This window comes from Caenorhabditis remanei, chromosome II, assembly GCF_010183535.1.
Source record: "Caenorhabditis remanei strain PX506 chromosome II, whole genome shotgun sequence".
NCBI classification, from domain to species: domain Eukaryota; kingdom Metazoa; phylum Nematoda; class Chromadorea; order Rhabditida; family Rhabditidae; genus Caenorhabditis; species Caenorhabditis remanei.
The window spans coordinates 16652347-16671075 of NC_071329.1; the positions used below are offsets into that span (position 1 = coordinate 16652347).

Consider the following 18729-nt stretch of genomic DNA (forward strand, 5'->3'; position numbering starts at 1 on the left):
GGGCTCTACTTCTATTTTGGTGTGAAACAATGACCCCCCACCAGTAAAAAGTGGGGGACGATTGTTCAAGAACCTGGTATTCATGACTTATCGCCCCCACCCCCCTAGAGCCCCCCACCGAGAGTGGAGTTCTAATTCTTACTGTTTATCTTTAGCTGTAATCATTTATTGATAGCCCCCCACCATTGAACATCGGTCCCCCACCTATGGATTATTAGACCCCCATCATTGAATATCAGTCCCCCATTAATGACTTAAAAACCCCCCATTGTTTAACAATAGACCCCCATCATAGAACATCAGGCCCCCACTATTGAACCCCACACTACGAATGAAACAAATGGAAGCACGTTTTCAGACTATAAGCTTGAACATCATAAATATAAATTATGCCGAAAATGTCCTTCCGGGTCTTTTTTCCTAAGCCTGAAGATTCGGGTATAGTTGAATTATGTTGGACTCAATGGTTCAGGCGTTTAAGCGAAAAAGAGAAAGGGGGGGGGCTAAAGTTCAAAGAGTGGGGGGTCAATAATCAATCAGTTGGGGGGCTTTTCCCAGGTCCTTTTTGGGGGGTCATTCTTCAATATAGGGGGGGACGAAAAGTAAATATACCCCGTCGAGAGTTTTGATCTCCGAGAGACATTTTTCCTGGAAAAATCCAACTGATTATCAGAATAAAACTTTCAATCGAGGTACCTTCAAAATCTTCAAATTGTATCGAGTCGAAATTTGCAGTTTATTTTTCAATGTTTTCTTCGATTTTTCCAGCAGAAACTCTTCGCATCTTTTGATAGCAGTTGGTGCGTCGTACATATCCGCCAGGTGAAGAATTCCATCGACAGTGGCATCTGAAAACACTAGTTCATTGAAATGACAAAGGTTCGAACACCCTACCATTAACAGAAGGTTCACCATGAATAAGTTCAAGAAAATTCTGAAAATCTTCTGGATCGATTCCAGTGAGTGTCACTTCTGACTTCTGAGATTCTTCAAAATTTCCGAGAAAAAGTGATTTGAAATACGAGGATTGGATGGAGAGGAACTGAAATGAAAGTTTGTTGTCCCCAATCACATTATTCACATTTCTCACCATTCTCAATGTATAAAACTTAATATCCTTCACAACCAACACAACATCCGATAATTCTTTCATTGATTCATCGAATCGTTTCAACTTCTCCTTCCCGCATCCAACCATTTTCAGAATTCGCACGTTCATTTCGAACGTGATTGGTTTCTCGTCTGTTATAAATTTCTCCAACAGTTTGTTCAAACCCATAAGGTTTACCCAACCCCACTGTTTTTGATTTCTGTTATAAGACCAGAAGTGAGTCGATTGGAGGGAATCTTTCGCCGTTTGTAACTTGAAAGTGAATTCAGTGTCGAACGACCACTCGCTGTTTTGTTCTCTCAGACATTCAAAATTGAAGGAAAATTGATTACTGCTTTTTTGAATATGCATTTTCCTGTGAATTATATGTATTACTTCTCATGTGTTGTTTCAGAATTAATTACCATGGAATTCCGTAGTGTTCTTCTGTCACACCATAAGATTTATCGTCTTCTAATGCGTCAAAATCTTCAACGACATATCTCATCACGAATTTCTTCTCATTAGTTTCCATATTTTGTGGCTGAAAAACTTGCAAACCAGATTAAATATAATTTGAAAACTATAAGTGTAAAAGATATTTCAAAGAGCCGAAATCTTTTCTTCCAGCAAAATTCAATCGAACGCTTACCGATTTTTTAAATGAAAAAAAAACGAATTAAAAGTGAAATTAAAACAGGCAGATAAAAAAAAATTTCAGACAAAATGAGTTAATTACATACAAATTTATACAACATTAATGAGATAAAACGTTTCATTATTCTAGGATCTTCTCGCTGCTTCCCCCGCACGACTTCTCTCCATCGCTTCCCTCCACTGCTTCATCGAACCATCCGAGTCGACGAAATGCACTCTCTTCGCCGTTTTTACCTACAAATATAAAATTATTGGATTAATTTTTTCAAGCTTACCGATGGAATTTTCTTAAGATCCTTGACATGAAAATTGCGGAAATTCTCAAAAATGATGCTTTCCATTCGATTCCAGCAGCAGTGGAGGAAGAAAGAGGAAGTGCTGTGAAGCAGATCCGAATAGAAATACTTGACATGAATCGATTGAGGTGCCACTAATTGATGAAGTCTCTTCAGAACATGAGTATGCATTCCTGATATCTCGAACACTTCCAGTTTCGTAATATTACAATAATTCAGAATATATGCAAGTGAATGAGTGAATTTCTCCAGGTAAATCAGATTTCGATCACTTCCAAATGTATTGATTTTTGGAATTTTTAGTTCCGAATACTTAAAATTTCTCATAACACTCATGAAAACGTCCTCTTCTGGGAATAATTGAACTACATCGAATTTAAAGCGATATGAATCGATTAATGTCATTTCGGTGCGAGATGTGGCACGGAGACAGAGTCCGAAATTATTACATTCAATTAGGTTTACTATTAGCATGATAAGTTTTTTACAACCTTGCTCTACCGAAACCGAAGAAAATTGTGTGCGAAATCGAGAAACGCAGAGAAAAAGAGACAATTTTCAAGGGCATTTCGGTGGAGCGTAGTTGTAACAAAAGCTAATACAAAGACTTTTATAAGAATTACCTGTCTTCAAAATCCAAATACTCCATACATTTCATCTTCAACGTCGGCGACAAATCACTCCAATTTGTGTCAAATCTGACTTCATTTTCAGAATTCTCGATTTCATCTCTCCCAGAATCGATTAAATCCAACAAATCTTCTTCAATCACAAAATCGTTTTGATTAATTTCCATTTGAATCTTTTGAATTGTAGATTGGACGATATCAATGTCAGTGTCGATTTTTGGAAATCTGAGAACGTACCGGCCCTCCGACGAACCCAAATAATTCATACATCTGCTTCTCAACTCCACCGGCAAAGTTCTCTCAAAATTCAAATCGAATTCGTAGTCTGTCGACTGATTCTCAATTTCATCTCTCCCAGAATCGATCAAATCCAACATGTCCTCGTCGATCACAGAATTGCACTGATTGATTTCTATTTGGATTTTTTGAATTGTAGACAGAACGATTTCGTTGTCAGTTTCATTAATCGATGGTCTGAAAATACGGAAAATTAAGAAAAAAATTTTTTTTTATTACCTTTTCTCCAAATAATTCAAACATTTTCTCTTCAACTCTTCCGACAAATCACTAAAATTGAAATCCGACTCCAAATAATCACTGGAGTCCAAAATCTCCGCATATTCTATGAATTCATTTCTCCCAGACTCGATTTCATCTAACATAACCTCGTCGAGAATGAAATTGTCCTTATTGATTTCTTTCCGAACTTCTTGAAGCTTCGATAGAAGATTTTCGTAGTTGTAGCCTCTATTGATAGGTTTTTTGTCAATTTCAGCTATTAATAATCTGAAAAAATAAATATTTGGTTCGAAAAATGTTTTAAAATTCTATCAGAAATACCTTAATTCCCAGTCATCAACTACTCCTTGATTCATGATCCAATTTTCAGATTTTCAGAGCGGGCGATAGAGGTTTTCTGAAAAAAACGAGAAATGAAAAGAAAAATTAACAAAAACTGCAAAAAGTCCAAGCGAAAACGTCATTGACGCTGAAACTAGTCATAGCGCGCCAAGGTGCGCCAGACTTTGGTACGAAACTCCGAAATTACGCAACTGCGCTGTGTTTATAAAGGCGCGTGGTTTGAATTTCAATCCTGTTTATAATTAATTTTCGAAACTTTAAAAGTAATTTTCAGCCGAATTTTCTCACCAAATCTATAAAAATCGAATATTTAACAAATTTTGATTAGTTTGAACACGAAATGTACATCAAAAACTGATGAAAATGTATCATTTTTTCTCACTTTTAATGAAAATCTCTTCACTTTCAGTTTTCTCATTCTTTTTCAAAAAATTTTCCGTTTTTCATTCTAATTTTTCAGTTGAAAGCGCTCAATTCTACCAATATCTCGTCAAACGAATCGATCAAACATGTCCGAAGCCAATGAGAAGCGATTTGTGATCAAGCACGTTTTCAAGAACATTTCACGTATTGAAAGTGGACAAATAGTTTATGGAAGTACAAAAGAACATTTCGGTTACAATTGGTGAGTTTTAAAACAGTCTTTGAAATATTGAATTTTCTCAGGACGCTTGGCATGTCATGGGAACGGCCATCAACAATGAATTATATCAAGTTGATGTGTGAGAAAGTGCCAAATGACAGTACATGGTCGATTGAAACTACTATCAATTCGGAAATGCTCAGTAAAATGGGAAAGGAATCAGAAATTCATAAGTTCTCCGCTAATTCGACACCGGAAGTCATATTGATTGAAATCTATTGGGATGACTTGAAGAAATATGTTGTGAATAATCATTTGGAGGTCGAAATCAATGTGAAGATCAATGAAATCAAAAAAGGAAAAGTTTAGAAATTTCGACGAGTCGATGAAAGAGTACTCGGATGTTGTGTTGATTGTGGAGGATGAGAAATTCTATGTCTCAAAACTATTTCTGGCTTCTCACTGCACCTATTTCAACTCTCTTTTCTTCGGAAAATTCGGAGAAGCAGATAAATCGGAAGTAGAAATCAAGGAGATTCAAGCGGAGGACTTCCAAAATTTTATCGAATTGATAAATGGAGAATCGTTTGTCGATGACTCTACTGTCAACGGACTTCTTCAGTTGGCTGATTTCTTCGATTCCAAAACTGCATACAGAAGATGCGAGGAGTTTCTGATGAATAGTACGAAGAAGTCACTCAGAGAAAAAGTTGGATTAGCCATCAAGTACAATATCGATAAATTGAAGGTAGAAAATACAAAAAGTAATCTTAAAATCCCAATTGTTTACAGGAAAAGTGCATTTCGAGCATGAAAACTGTTGATGAAGTGCATTCAGTTCTTCCCGAAGTTTCGAGTCAAGTCGCCGATTCTGTCTGGAAAGAATTGTTGATGAAAACGCTCTCTTTCTCCAAATAATTCTCATTTTTTGTCTACTTTTTTCCCATTCTGTCACTGAAATCACACGAACGTTTTACCTATCAATTGTATGTTAAAAGTTTTACCCCGTCGAATAAACTATAGTTATTGAACCATATTTATCGAATCGTTTTTTTTTTTGCAGTAATTCATACTGTATATTCCATATTTTTGAATCTTTTCACGAAAAAAACACTTTCCCATTATTCACATTTGAAATCAAGCAGTTTCAGCTAGCTGACGTTTCAGAAAAAAAACTGCGCGGCGTCGTTGCAAAACAGACTCCGCCCAGTTTCTACGGAATTTGCAATTCTTTTTTTCAGAATGACTGCAAGCAACCCGTTTATCATAAAGCACGTAGTCAAGAACATTTCGAATTTTAATAAAGAAGAATGGGATTACAGTCAAAACGAGGAACATTCTGGAATCGGTTGGAAAATCGGAATCACTGAGAAGAACGGATTCGTTGCGATTCATTTGATCTGTAGTCATTCCACAAATGATGACAAATGGACCATTCAAACAGTCGATGACGAATTCAAAATCATTTCGATCAGTGGAAAAAGTTGCACGAAAAAAGTGAATCAATGCTTCAACGAGAAGTCGAAATCGAATGGATTCGATGATTTCATTACATGGGAAGAAATGATTAAGAACTACGTAATTGATGACAATTTGGTTGTGGAGATTCATGTGAATCAAATGATAATTTCTGGAATCGAAAAGAGAAAATTGAAAGTATTCGACGAGTCGATGAAGGAGTTCTCGGATGTCGTGTTGATTGTGGAGGATCAGAAGTTTTATGTATCGAAATTGGTAAGAAAACCGAAAAAATATGAAAAAGTCAATATAGAAATGTATTATTTCAGTATCTCGCCAGCCAATCCACGTATTTCCAAGCGTTTTTCTTGAGAAATTTCGAGGAATCGAAGAAATCTGAAGTGACTTTGAATGATATCAACGCGAAGGATTTTCAGAATTTTCTCGAGTTGCTTCATGGAGAATCGCCGATCGATGGTAGAGCGCGTTTGAAAATTGTAGATGAAAACTAGAATTTCAGACAGCACAATCGAAGGAATCGTCCGTTTGGCGGATATGTATGATGCTAAAATGGCTGTGAGAAAATGTGAACAATTTCTGATGGATAATTCTGGAAAACCGCTGAAAGAGAAGTTACAAATGGCTCATCAATACCATTTGGAGAACTTGAAGGTAGCAACAGCGCTCTAATGATAATAACCAATAAAGTTTATTTCAGATCAAATGCCTTTCCAACATCCAAAGTGCTGCAGAAATCCGTTCGGTCTTGACGTATGATCTGTCGAAAATGGATCCATCAGTGGTCGGAGCACTTCTTCAAAAAACTCTCGCACTTTTTAAATAAGAATTGTTGTTTTTTTCTAATAAAAAGGAACAGATTTTATTTATTCAAAACACCAACGAATCAACAAAAACAATAATTTTGAAACAAGAACAAAAAGATAAAACATTCAAAAATTCCTATCGCTGAACTCGTTATTGCACATCATGGTAAATATGACAAGGCTTTCTGGAGAAGAGCCGCGACGACCGATGGATCCATTTCGCTGACGTCGTATGAGAGAACAGAGCGAATATCTGCGACATTCTTGATTCTGGAGAGAACTCCATCCTTAAAAAACAACTTTTTATATCATAGCAATAGTCGGAAATGTACCTTCAAGTTATCCATATCGTACTGTTTTGCGATTTGTAACTTCTCTTTCAATGTCTTCACCGAGTACCTAATAAGATATTCTTCGCATTTTTTGAGTGCAATTCCAGCATTATACATGTCAGCCAACTGAAGAATTCCATCGATTGTTTCATCTGTAAAAATGATATTTTGAAAAATTCAAGTATTCATGAAAGATCGAACCGTCAATCGGCGATTCTCCGTACATCAATTCCAGAAAGTTCTGAAAATCTTCCGAATTGCAGCCATCGAGTTTGATTTCTGGTTTTTTAGACCCCCTTTGCTTTTTCGAGAGAAGCGATTCAAAATAAGTGGACTGTGTAGCGAGGAACTGGAAGTTTTATTGATTCAAATTGAACTCATACCCACACTTACCAATTTGGAGACATAGAATTTCTCATTTTCCACAGCCAATACGGCATCTGAGAATATATTCATTTTCGAGTCGAAATTCCTCAACTTCTTCTTCTTCGCGATTCCAGCCATTTTTCTGATTCTAATATGACTTTCAATAGTGATATTTCCATCGGTTATATAATCCTTTTCCATATCTTTCCATTCGATAAATTCAGGATCTCCGCAGTTTCTTTCACATGAGTAAAGTTTCATACACAAACCTTCTCTATGTACTTTTCCGGACACCGATACCAATCTCGCATAATTTTCCAGAGTGATTTCCCAGTTAGAAGTTTTTGGATGTTCGCAAAACAAATAATACGCGAGAAATCCCCTTTTTCGAGCGATTCTCTTTTTCCTGAATAATATAAATGTCACTTATCAATAAAACACGCTTCTACGTTACCATGGTACATTGAAATGTTCTTCTGTTGGACTGTCTTGATACTCAATTTCTTTAAGATTCCGAACATCTTGGAAAACGTGTTTTAGCACAAATTTCTTTTTCGGAGCAGACATATCTGAAGGTGCACTAACGCTTTGGAACTGTAACGTTTTGGAACTCCTTTAGCCTTAGAGCGCGCTTGCATTTTTCCATTCAATTTCAGATTTTAAGCCATATTTTAAATATTTTTTTTACTTTCTATCAAAAGAGTTTGTATTTTTGCCTTATTTTGATAGAAAATGAGAAAAAATTACAGTTCCAAAGCGTAGCAGTTCCAAAACGGAACAGTTCCAAAGCTTTAGTGCACCTATCTGAAGGACAAAGCAAGACAAGTGAGACCAGATGAGAACATTGGAATTGTAAAGATATTATTTGTAATATGCAGAATCAGATACTGTAGTCGAGAAGTACATTCAGAAACATAGAATGGTTGATGTTTATTAATTATTCGATAGAGTTTTAATATATAGAGAAACATTGCATTCAATCAAATAGTGCTCATAACAATGAATCTATCAAAAATACAACGATTCAAAAAATTGCACATCATGGTAAATATGACAACGCTTTCTGGAGAAGAGCCGCGACGACAGATGGATCCATTTCACTGACATCGTATGAGACAACAGATCGAATGTCTGCGACATTCTTGATTTCGGAGAGAGCTCTATCCTTAAAAATAAATTTCATATATAATCACAATGGGGCTATTCACCTCCGGAAAAACGTTTCTTTACCTCGATTCATTTGCCAGGAAAACAGTTTTTTCCGTTTTTCCGACAATCGAGGGAAAAAGCGTGTTTTTTTCGCATGTGAATATCCCCACAATAGTCGGAAATGTACCTTCAAGTTTTCCAGCTTGTATGTTTTAGCCATTTGCAACTTCTCTTTCAATGATTTTTCAGAATTATTAATCAAAAACTCTTCGCATTTTCTCATCGCAGTTGGAACCTGATACTTGTCAGCCAAATGAATAATTCCATCAACTGTTTCATCTGTAAATGATTTGTCATCTGCTTAATCTGACCTTGATGTCACCTACCATCAATTGGTGATTCTCCGTAGATCAATTCCAGAAAGTACTGAAAATCCTCTGATTTACAACCATCGAGTTTGTATTTTGGCTTTTCAGATTTCTCATGTTTTTTCGATAGGAGATCTTCGAAATACGCGGACTGTGTAGCCAGAAACTGAAAGTTTTTATTGACTGAAATTACACTCAACGTCGCATTTACCAATTTGGAGACATAGAATTTCTCATCTTCCACAGTCAAAATGACATCTGAGAATATATTCATTTTTGAGTCGAAATTTCTCAATTTCTTCTTTGCGATTCCAGTCATTTTCTTGATTTTAATATATTCTTCAATAGTGATATTTCCATCGGTCATATAATCCTTTTCCATATTGTTCCATTCGATAAATGAACCCCATCCCCGACTGTTGTATTCACTATTACTGATAAACGTCGATTCGCTGTTTCTTTTCTTTATTTTTCCTCCTACCGAGATTAGTCTCGCTTCCCGCTCAATGGTAATCGACCATTCGGTGGTTTTAGGATAATGACAATACAGATAATAAGCAAGGGATCCCTTTCTTCTAGTGACGCCTATTCTCCTGAATAAAATATATTTTCCCGTTGCAATCGAACAACGCTTCTACGTTACCATGGAACATTGAAATGTTCTTCTGTAGGACCGCATTGATACTCATTTTCTTTGAGATTCCGAACATCTTTGAAAACGTGTTTTAACACAAATTCCTTCCTCGAAGCAGACATATCTGAAATTTTGCGTAAATGTTTACAAAATTTGCAAAATAAACGCGAAAGATCATGCAAATTAGGGCGGAGTCTGTTTTGCAACATCTCCGCATAGTTTTTTTCAAAACGTTAGCTGACCGGAAAAATATTAAACATACAGAATCAGACACTGTAGTCGAGAAGTACATTCAGAAACATCGAACTGCTGATGTTTAGTGCTCATTCAAGTATATAAAAAGAGAAAAATATAAATTTCAACAAATTTATGGGAGAAGTGAGAGAGATTTCTGCAAGAGAGCTCCAACGACCGATGGGTCCATTTCACTAGTTGTGTATGACAAGACAGAACGAATTTCTTCAACATTTTTGATATTGGAAAGACACGCCGTCTGAAAAATGGAATGGCAATAGTTTATCAATTTCAGCGAAACACAACCTTCAAATTTTCCAGCTTGTATGTTTTAGCCATTTGCAACTTCTTTTTCAATGTTTTTCCAGAATTTTTCATCAGAAATTCTTCGCATTTTCTGATTGCAGTGGGAGCTTTATATTTGTCAGCCAAATGAGCAATTTGATCGATTGTTTCATCTGAAAATTCTTGTCACTTTATTAATCGGACCTTGATGTCACCTACCGTCAATTGGTGATTCTCCGTAGATCAATTCCAGAAAGTACTGAAAATCCTCTGATTTGCAGCCATCCAGTGTGATTTCTGGTTTTCCGGATTCTTCTTGTTTTTTAGTCAGAAGAGATTTGAAGTACGTTGATTGGTCGGCGAGAAACTGGAAATGAGAGAATTACTATCCGTGAACGGCGAAAATGATTTTAACTTACCAATTTTGAGACATAAAACTTCTCATCCTCCACAATAATTACCAAATCTGAAAACTCTTCCATTGTCGCATCGAAATGTTTCAATATCTTTCTCTTGATTCCAGTAATTTCGATAATTTTGACGTGAGTTTCAACAGTAATATGCTCATCAATCATATAATCTTTCTCCATTTCTTTCCAATCAATAAAATTTCGCCATCCCCATGAACCGTTTTCCGTATCATAAGTTGACAAGCTGCAGCTTAAGCTGGGGATTTTTTTTTGTTTTCCAGTTACTGATGTCAATTGTATGCTGAATTCAACACGAATGGACCACTTGTTAGTTTTAAGTTGCTCGCAATAAAGATAGACACCGAGAAATCCGTCTTTTCGAACGGCATTCAGTCTCCTAAAAATTTTATTTTTGGCACTTATCAAAAATGTTCAAAATTAATACTAAAAATCCTTGTTGTTCTCTTACCAAGGAATATTGAAATGTTCTTCTCTAGGACTGTATTGATTAACATCTTCTTTAAAATTCGGAACATCTTTGAAATCATGTCTCATCACGAACTGTTTCGCGGGAGCTGTCATTTCTGTAAATGTGGCTATTAGAAGGGATGAAAAACAAAAATTGAAAAATTTTCGAATTTTTAGGCAGATTTTTGGCTGAAGGTGTGAGGCTGAAGACGTGTGAGAGACACTTTTTTTATAATTTTGATAATTGGTGTAGAAAAGCGAAATCTTTCTTCAAAGTGTGATAAAAAAACTCGAAAAAAAGTACGAGAGACGAGAATTGCTCATTCGTGTGCTGATTGGGTGATTGGAAGGGGGCGGAGTCTCTCGTCAAACACTGATTGGTCGCGTGAAATTAAGAGTGAGCAATTTTCACATTTTTGACTTGGCCGAAACGGAAACTAGTCCCTCTCGCCAGGCACCGTCTCTCGATTGCACACACTCTCTCTCATTTAGCGTTTTCGCGGTTTGAATTTTAAGAAAATATTTTCTCAGCGCCCCCAATAAAAAAGTGTTTGTAGAAAAGTAGAAAAGTGTTTCAAATATGACTGTTGAATCCAACAACATTAAGAAAATAAAATAAAATGAAAATTTCAATGAAACGTTTATTAAAAATAACAGAAGAATCTGAATTAATCTCAAATTCGAAAGTGAAAATTATGGAAGAAGAGCGATCGATTTTTGAAGAAGTGCTCCGACGACAGATGGATCCATTTCACTGAAATCATAAGAGAAGACGGATCGGAGGTCGGCGGCGGTGGTGATTTTGGAGATACAGTTTTCCTGAAAAATCAATCGATATTTTCTCGTTCTCTTTGCAAATGTGTACCTTCAATTTATTCAAATCGTATCGTTTCGCCAATCGCAATTTCTCCTTCAACGTTTTCTCTGAATCTCTGATAAGAAACTCTTCGCATTTTCTCATTGCAATCGGGACGTCGTATATACCAGACAATCCAAGAATTCCATCGATTGTCTCATCTGTAATTAATAATTTGATCTCATCTGAATGTGAGAAAATCAATTTCAAAATCAAGTACCATCGATTGGCGATTCTCCGTAGATTAATTCCAGAAAGTACTGAAAATCTTTCGATTTGCAATTCTCCAGTGTGACCTCTGGTTTTCCGGATTCTTCTTGTTTTGCCATCAGAATCGATTTGAAATATGAAGATTGATTGGCGAGAAACTGAAATCTATTAATACTTTTAAATCAAAAATTAAGATTCCTACCAATTTCGAGACATAGAATTTCTCATCTCCCACAATCAATACAGCATCGGAGAATTCACTCATAGATTCGTCGAAATTTCTCAATTTCTTTCTCTCGATTCCAGTCATTTTCTTGATCTTCACGTAGGTTTCAATCATAATATCTCCATCAATCATATAATTCTTCTCCATTTCTTCCCATTTCATAAACTCTTTCCATCCACAACCAGTGTAGTTGCTACTACTCTCATACGTCAATTCGCTGTTTCTTCTCTCTATTTTACTTCCAATCGAGATTAGTCGAACTTCGCGCTCAATGGTGATCAACCAATCGGCGGTTTTTGGTTGATCGCAATACAAACAATAAAAAAGAAATTCATCTTTCCGTCCCACTTTTGTTTTCCTGTAACAAATACTTGGGAATACTCGGGACGAACTTTTAAAAATAAAGTTTTCAGATTTGCACCAAAATTGTTTAAATTTAAATATGATGACATGTTGTTTCTATTTTTCCAAATGTTCAGCCTGGTATTTACCATGGAACATTGAAGTGTTCTTCCACGAAGCTTGATTGTTCCTCTCCTTCTTTGAGACTCGAAACATTTTTGAAAATATGTCTCATCACGAACTCTTTGGCAGGTGCTGTCATCTGAAAAACATTTCTGGAATGATGATACTGTATGTCAGATATTGAAAGTGATTAATCAACATCAACATGAAAAAGAATCATTGAAAATCAATACAAATTCAAATTTAAATTTACAAATTTTACACACTATGAAGATGATAAAACGCTACAATTTACTTCAAAATGACACCACAAAATTCAAATTAATGAGACGAATAGGCTTTCAGGAACAACTCCTTCCAGACAGTTGGACAGAATTGATCGGCATCTTCTGGCACGACGTCCACGATTTCAGCCACTGTATTCATCTCGGATAGACATTTTTCCTGAAAATAATAAAAAGAAATTTTCAAATAACAATAGATCGAATACCTTCAATCGATCCATATTATATCTAACTGCTGAAATGAACTTCATTTTCAATGGATGTTTTGATTTCTCGAGCAAAAACTCTTCACATCTTCTGATTGCAGTTCTCGCATCATACATGTCTCCTAATTTCAGAATTCCAGTAACTGTATCATTATCAACTGAAGATTCTCCGTATAGAACTTCTAGAAAATGTTGAAGATCGTATGGGTCCACATCTTTCAATTCGATTTCCGGTTTTCCAGATTCTTTGAAATTTCCATGAAACAAAGTATTGAAATATGTCGAGTGAGCAGCGAGATACTGTAAATATATATATATATACATATTTATTTGTTTGTATTAGCTCGGCACAGTTCTTACAACTGCGCTCCACCGAAATGACCTTGAAAAATGTCTCTTTTTCTCTCAGTCTCTCAATTTCGCACACAACTTTCATCGGATTCGGTAGAGCGCGGTTGTAAGAAGCGTGTTTTGCTAATATATCAGTCTGCTTACCATTTTAATAACGTGAAATTTCAGATCTCCAGCGATCAAAACGACATCTGAAAATTCGGATTCGTTGAACGTCCTGAATGACTCTTTGATTCCAGTCGTTCCATTAATAGTCACATTGAGTTCGATTGTCACATTTCCATTAATCAAATAACTATCCATTTCTCCCAATGAAAAAAATTTGATATGGCTGTTCGATCCGATATCTTGAGAGAAAACACGATCGATTGAAATTGAATCATTTTCTCCGAAAATTTTTCTGATATTCATCACGATATTGGTATCGATTGACCACTCCTCAATTCCATGAAATTTGTCACAATGTAGATAGAAATATGCACCGCTTCCATCTACATAGACACCAAGTTTCCTTAAATATTTTAGTATTTTCCGATATTTAAGATTTTGAAAAACTACCATGGGATATTGAAATGAATCTCTGCCGGTAAATGATGATACTTGTCTTTCTCCATGTTCAAAAGATCGGTGAAAACGTGTTTCATCTTGAATACTTTGTCGGTTGACATTATCGAGCAGTTTTTCTGAAAAATAGATTAATATATAACAAAAATAAATCATAAAAGAATATGAGAGTAGAAAAATAGAGAGAAAAGCAGAGGGCATCGAGGAAATTTGCATAAATTACAAAATTTTTTTAGAAGTAAGCGAAAATTGGGTCAGCATGTGTTGAAGCCGTTTTAAACTTGAAATTGGGCGATATGTAGACAATAAATTGTATTTTTTCAAGATAAAACATTCCGGAACAAACTGATGGATGGATTTCTCTTGAAAAATCACGAAAAATTCAAAAATTATAAGCCCAAACACCGGTCGACAAAAAGCAGCAAATCAAGTAATCAGTACGACACTCCGCTCTTACGCCAATGCGTGTTGTTTAGCCACCGCCCATTTCAAGTTTTAGAATGAGTAATTTCGGACTGTTTTCATTGATTTTCAGATTTATTTCAGAGAGGTTATTGGTTTTTTGAAAAGAATTTGTCGAAATATATTTTAGAAAAACATAGTGCTTCGTTTGCAATTTTTGAACCGGTAAAATTCCGTCAGTTTTTACTTTTTTTCGAGATCCGTATTCATCAATGCCAACTGTAAAAAACTGAAAAAGCGTTTTGTCTGTTGAAAAAACTATTTTAAATCTTCCTTAATACAGCTTGTCACTCTTAATAATTGTGATCCATACACCAATTTCAAAACTGATTCGTTTTCAGCTGAAATAATCAAAAATGGTTGAAGTTTTCGAGTACAAGAGTGCGGCAAAAACAGTAACTTGTGCGGGTAACGGTATCATGGAAATTAGCGATCGAAATGGAATCAAATGGTATGAAAATACAGAAACAAATATTCAAATTTGTGTTTGCAGTACTTGGTTGGCGCACGCTTCTGTAAATACCCAGTTCGTTACAAACCGTACAAACTACTCGTGGATTTTTGATTGGGCACAGTTAGAAGCCCAAGGATGTGACGGACTAACTGGAAGCATTACTGTCAGATCAACTACCAACAGTTTCATTGCATTCAGCGTTAATGTTGACTTGAAAAATACTTATCAAATTATCGCGGATGAAAAGCCGGCTAACCATGGTGGTTACTCGGCCACCTATGAATATTCACTCACTCCACAATACACTCCAATTCAAAAAATTTCGTACGATGAAATGTTCCTGCCGTCCGAACTCACTGATGCAATTCTGGTCGTCGATGGAAAGAAATTGCATGTCAATAAAATGGTAATTTTTCTATTAAAATTTTCTACCAAATTCATTATTCTTTTCAGTTTCTCTCCTATCACTCTGAATTCTTCCGTGCACTTTTTTCATCGAATTACAAAGAAGGAAGTATGTCGGAAATTCCAATTGAAGATGTTTCATACGAAGATTTTGCACTTCTTCTCGGCACAATCCAACCAAAAGCAGTGTTCCCACACGGTACATTTTCCAGAATTCTTCTCGAATCCATCTAATTCGTTCAGATAAAACTGTCGAAAAGCTTCTGGAAATGGCTGATCGATTCATTATGCCATCAGTCATTGGCCAGGTCGAATATCATCTTCTTCACAACACTACAATTGGCAATGAAAAATTGATGTGGATGGCTGATACATATGGAATGGATAAGCTACTAGAGAAGACTGCCCGCCATACAAGGTCACCCGAAAAAGCGAAACTTCTAAGGAATTCTCCAGAATACAAAAAGCTGTCAAAGAATGCGAAGTCGATTGTTCTCGATTGGATAATTCAATTAATTTGATCTGTTTTTATGTTTCATTTTTATTGACGTTTTTTGTTATTGTTGTTGATTCTTTTTTATGTTTATTTCAGAGTGTTTTATTGATTTTTTGAAAAGAATTCGTCGAAATATATTTTAGAAAAACGTAGTGCTTTGTTTGCAATTTTTAAACCGGTAAAAATCCGTCAGTTTTTACTTTTTTTCGAGATTCGTATTCATCAATGCCAACTGTAAACAAAAAGCTTTTGCCTGTCGAAAAAACTGTTCTAAATCTTTTTTTTACTGCTTGTTACTTTTAATAATTATGCATTCACCAATTTCAAATCTAATTCGTTTTCAGCTGAAAAAATCAAAAAATGGTGGAAGTTATCCAGTACAAGAGTGCGGAATAAATAGTCCACAATTTTGGAAAAGTTATAATGGAAATTAGCGATCAAAATGGAATCAAATGGTATAAAAAATAAAGAAACAAAGCATTCACATTTATGTTTACAGTACTTGGTTGGCGCACGTTTCTGTAATCAACCAGCAGTACGCTACATACCGTGCAAACTACTCGTGGATTTTTGATTGGGCACAGTTAAAAGCCCAAAGATGTGTCGGACTAACTGGAAAAATCATTGTCAGATCAGCTGAAAACGTTTTTACCACGGACTCTACAGCGAGCCATCTCGAAAAAACGGCGACGCAATCGCGCTCAGCGGCACAGCGGCTTTTTTGGCGCGAAGCACTAAAATTCAAATTTAATTATTTTCCAGACCAAGATTTTTTACTATTAAAATACCGTTTAGCGATGGGAAAGAAAAATTTTAGTCAAAATTTTAGCAGTATAATCATAAGAAAAACGTTTCGAATTGAAAATCGCAAAAATAATGTGATTTTCGATATGATTTGGAATGAAAAGACGCAAGTCGCGACTTAAGTCGTTCATTTATAGAGCGAAAAGTGATATTCGCTTGCAAAATTTGTTTAATTTCGCAGTATTGTGCTCGATTACGAAGTTGGTGTTATCCAAATGTACATTTTCTCGCAAATTGTAAAAAAAAATGAAGAAGTATCAATTTTATTATGAAAAATGGGAAAAAAAGAAAGAAATGTAGATGTCGGAGCGCCGAGAAATGTTGGTTCACGGGAGAAGTGATCCTTTCAGACTTGTTCCGGAGAGCGAATTGTTCCTGGAAAATGTTCATCCTCAACTACGACTTTTGAACAAACGGAAAGAGACATAAAGGAAAAATGGACCTGTCGGAAAAAATATGAAGTCCATCAAAATTTGTTCATCTGGTGTCATTGGCAAGTTCGAGTAGGGCAGAAGAATGCGGAGTTATCTAGAAAAATGAATTTTTCACAAAATAAAAATGAAAAAAACAGTTAATTTAGCGAAAAATCGTTTGTTTGTTATTATATCTTACCTTTAAATGTCTCTTTACACATCGCAATGGTCGCCATTTCTCGCTGTTCCAGTCAAACGCACTTTTTTCTGTAAAATTTTAATTTTCTGGTCCGTATGTCGACGAATTTTCTTAAATTCATAGTGGAAAGAAGAACAATAGAGATAAATGTTCTATAAAATCATTATTTTATCATAAAAAGTGAAAAAAGTTCCATTAAAATACATAATTCATTGTTAAAACGATGAGAAAATTAAAAATAGCGGCTGAAAAATGCTGAAAACGCAAACGCGCTCCGCTGAAAACAGGCGTTTTCCCGCTTTTTCTTTTGAATCGAGATGGCTCGCTGTAGAGTCCGTGTTTTACTGCATTCAACGTTAATGTTGACTTGAAAAATCCTGTGCAAACCATCACGGAGGAAAGGGCAAGTAATTCATCGTCTTTTTCTGCCACCTATGAATATTCACTCACTCCACAATACACTCCAATCCAAAAAATTTCGTACGATGAAATGTTCCTTCCATCCGAACTCACTGATGCAATTCTGGTTGTCGATGGAAAGAAATTGAACGTCAATAAAATGGTAATTTTTCTGTTAAAATTTTCTACCAAATTCAATATTTTCTTCAGTTTCTCTCGTTTCATTCCGAATTCTTCCGTGCACTCTTCTCATCTAACTTCAAAGAAGGAAGTATAGTAAACAACGAATAAGACGCGGGTACATTTAACTACTAGTTTATTAGCGCTCTATAAGTTTACATAAAAGGGTGAAAGGGTGAAAGATGGAAGAAAATCAGTCTCGGGCCAAAACCCCGTAAGAACTGCCAAGATTACGAGAAATGTCAGCTTATATAGGCATCGAAAAGGGGCGGAGTTAATGGGTGACAATTAGTGGCGCCGAGCCTGTAGAGCGGGATGCGGAGTGTCGTTGTGGCGGCGATGACGAGAGAGCGCCGACGTTGAAGAGACGGCAGACACGACGACAGCGGGAGGCGAACATTGCAGGCCTAGGAATGGTGGTGACGAGACTGTGAGCGAAAGCGAGCAGTTTCGACCTGAAAATAAGCACTTTGTGTGTGTTAGAAACTCTGTTAAATCTTAAGAGCCGGGATAGGCTTAAGGTTTCGACAGAATACCTTACACCTCCCCCCTTTAAAACAAAACGACCGCCCTCGGTCGGCAATTAAGCGTTTTAAACGACCTTCAGAATGAGGATACACTCAGGTAAACTTGCGTGAACTTCGCATTCGACTTCAGATGACCAATCCCTTCGTGAAGTTGAGATGGTAAAAGCCGTGAAGGTGTCGACGGTTGACTTAGTCGTTGAACCTTCCAGGTTTCCTTCGGTTACGAGCGGGATTCCGTCTTGCTCCTGTAGGTGGTTGAGCCGGAACAGCTTCTTCGGAATGTCTTGACTTCTTTGACTTCTCAGTCGGCTTCTGAACTTTGGCCGGTCGTTTCTTGATCGTAGCAGATCCTTTTGATGAATCAGTTGTGCATTCAGCCTTCTCAGCTGAATTATTTACCCCAGATGGGTTGTTAACAGTTTTAGTATTTTCTTCCTTCCTGTCCGTTGATAACGCGTCGGTCTTTCGACCTTCGCAAGTGTTATCCGTAACAGGAAGTTTATCTTGAAGAACATACTTCTTTATTTGATCGAGATGTACTCTCTTCTCTTTCTTTTCGGGTCTACCAATATCTTGGATGATAG

General features: G+C 36.2%; 10 protein-coding genes across 10 annotated transcripts; 3 read left to right on the plus strand and 7 right to left on the minus strand.

The window, feature by feature from the left end:
* Positions 1-669: 669 nt before the first annotated feature.
* Positions 670-2517, minus strand: GCK72_007448 (uncharacterized protein; the record flags this gene model as incomplete). Its single annotated transcript, XM_053726209.1, has 5 exons — positions 670-848; positions 895-1042; positions 1091-1466; positions 1516-1634; positions 2023-2517. 5 exons carry the CDS (start codon positions 2515-2517, stop codon positions 670-672), a joined length of 1317 nt encoding a protein of 438 aa, XP_053590403.1.
* A 145-nt stretch (positions 2518-2662) lies between these two features.
* On the minus strand, positions 2663-3547 carry GCK72_007449 (uncharacterized protein; the record flags this gene model as incomplete). The annotated part of the gene is made up of 3 exons (XM_053726210.1): positions 2663-3146; positions 3189-3458; positions 3513-3547. The coding sequence occupies 3 exons, from the start codon at positions 3545-3547 to the stop codon at positions 2663-2665; spliced, it is 789 nt and encodes a 262-aa protein (XP_053590404.1).
* Positions 3548-4209: 662 nt separating this feature from the next.
* Positions 4210-4485, plus strand: GCK72_007450 (uncharacterized protein; the record flags this gene model as incomplete). Its single annotated transcript, XM_053726211.1, has 1 exon — positions 4210-4485. One exon carries the CDS (start codon positions 4210-4212, stop codon positions 4483-4485), a length of 276 nt encoding a protein of 91 aa, XP_053590405.1.
* Positions 4486-4501: 16 nt separating this feature from the next.
* GCK72_007451 (uncharacterized protein) lies at positions 4502-5034 on the plus strand (the record flags this gene model as incomplete). The annotated part of the gene is made up of 2 exons (XM_053726212.1): positions 4502-4864; positions 4909-5034. The coding sequence occupies 2 exons, from the start codon at positions 4502-4504 to the stop codon at positions 5032-5034; spliced, it is 489 nt and encodes a 162-aa protein (XP_053590406.1).
* Positions 5035-5358: 324 nt separating this feature from the next.
* On the plus strand, positions 5359-6418 carry GCK72_007452 (uncharacterized protein; the record flags this gene model as incomplete). Its single annotated transcript, XM_053726213.1, has 4 exons — positions 5359-5850; positions 5904-6051; positions 6095-6246; positions 6293-6418. 4 exons carry the CDS (start codon positions 5359-5361, stop codon positions 6416-6418), a joined length of 918 nt encoding a protein of 305 aa, XP_053590407.1.
* A 141-nt stretch (positions 6419-6559) lies between these two features.
* Positions 6560-7663, minus strand: GCK72_007453 (uncharacterized protein; the record flags this gene model as incomplete). The annotated part of the gene is made up of 5 exons (XM_053726214.1): positions 6560-6685; positions 6731-6882; positions 6932-7079; positions 7124-7502; positions 7551-7663. 5 exons carry the CDS (start codon positions 7661-7663, stop codon positions 6560-6562), a joined length of 918 nt encoding a protein of 305 aa, XP_053590408.1.
* A 472-nt stretch (positions 7664-8135) lies between these two features.
* On the minus strand, positions 8136-9369 carry GCK72_007454 (uncharacterized protein; the record flags this gene model as incomplete). The annotated part of the gene is made up of 5 exons (XM_053726215.1): positions 8136-8261; positions 8433-8584; positions 8632-8779; positions 8825-9206; positions 9257-9369. 5 exons carry the CDS (start codon positions 9367-9369, stop codon positions 8136-8138), a joined length of 921 nt encoding a protein of 306 aa, XP_053590409.1.
* Positions 9370-9614: 245 nt separating this feature from the next.
* On the minus strand, positions 9615-10758 carry GCK72_007455 (uncharacterized protein; the record flags this gene model as incomplete). The annotated part of the gene is made up of 5 exons (XM_053726216.1): positions 9615-9740; positions 9788-9939; positions 9986-10133; positions 10186-10573; positions 10646-10758. 5 exons carry the CDS (start codon positions 10756-10758, stop codon positions 9615-9617), a joined length of 927 nt encoding a protein of 308 aa, XP_053590410.1.
* A 579-nt stretch (positions 10759-11337) lies between these two features.
* GCK72_007456 (uncharacterized protein) lies at positions 11338-12540 on the minus strand (the record flags this gene model as incomplete). The annotated part of the gene is made up of 5 exons (XM_053726217.1): positions 11338-11463; positions 11510-11661; positions 11721-11868; positions 11913-12294; positions 12428-12540. The coding sequence occupies 5 exons, from the start codon at positions 12538-12540 to the stop codon at positions 11338-11340; spliced, it is 921 nt and encodes a 306-aa protein (XP_053590411.1).
* Positions 12541-12722: 182 nt separating this feature from the next.
* Positions 12723-13910, minus strand: GCK72_007457 (uncharacterized protein; the record flags this gene model as incomplete). Its single annotated transcript, XM_053726218.1, has 4 exons — positions 12723-12845; positions 12892-13191; positions 13387-13753; positions 13801-13910. The coding sequence occupies 4 exons, from the start codon at positions 13908-13910 to the stop codon at positions 12723-12725; spliced, it is 900 nt and encodes a 299-aa protein (XP_053590412.1).
* Positions 13911-18729: the final 4819 nt, after the last annotated feature.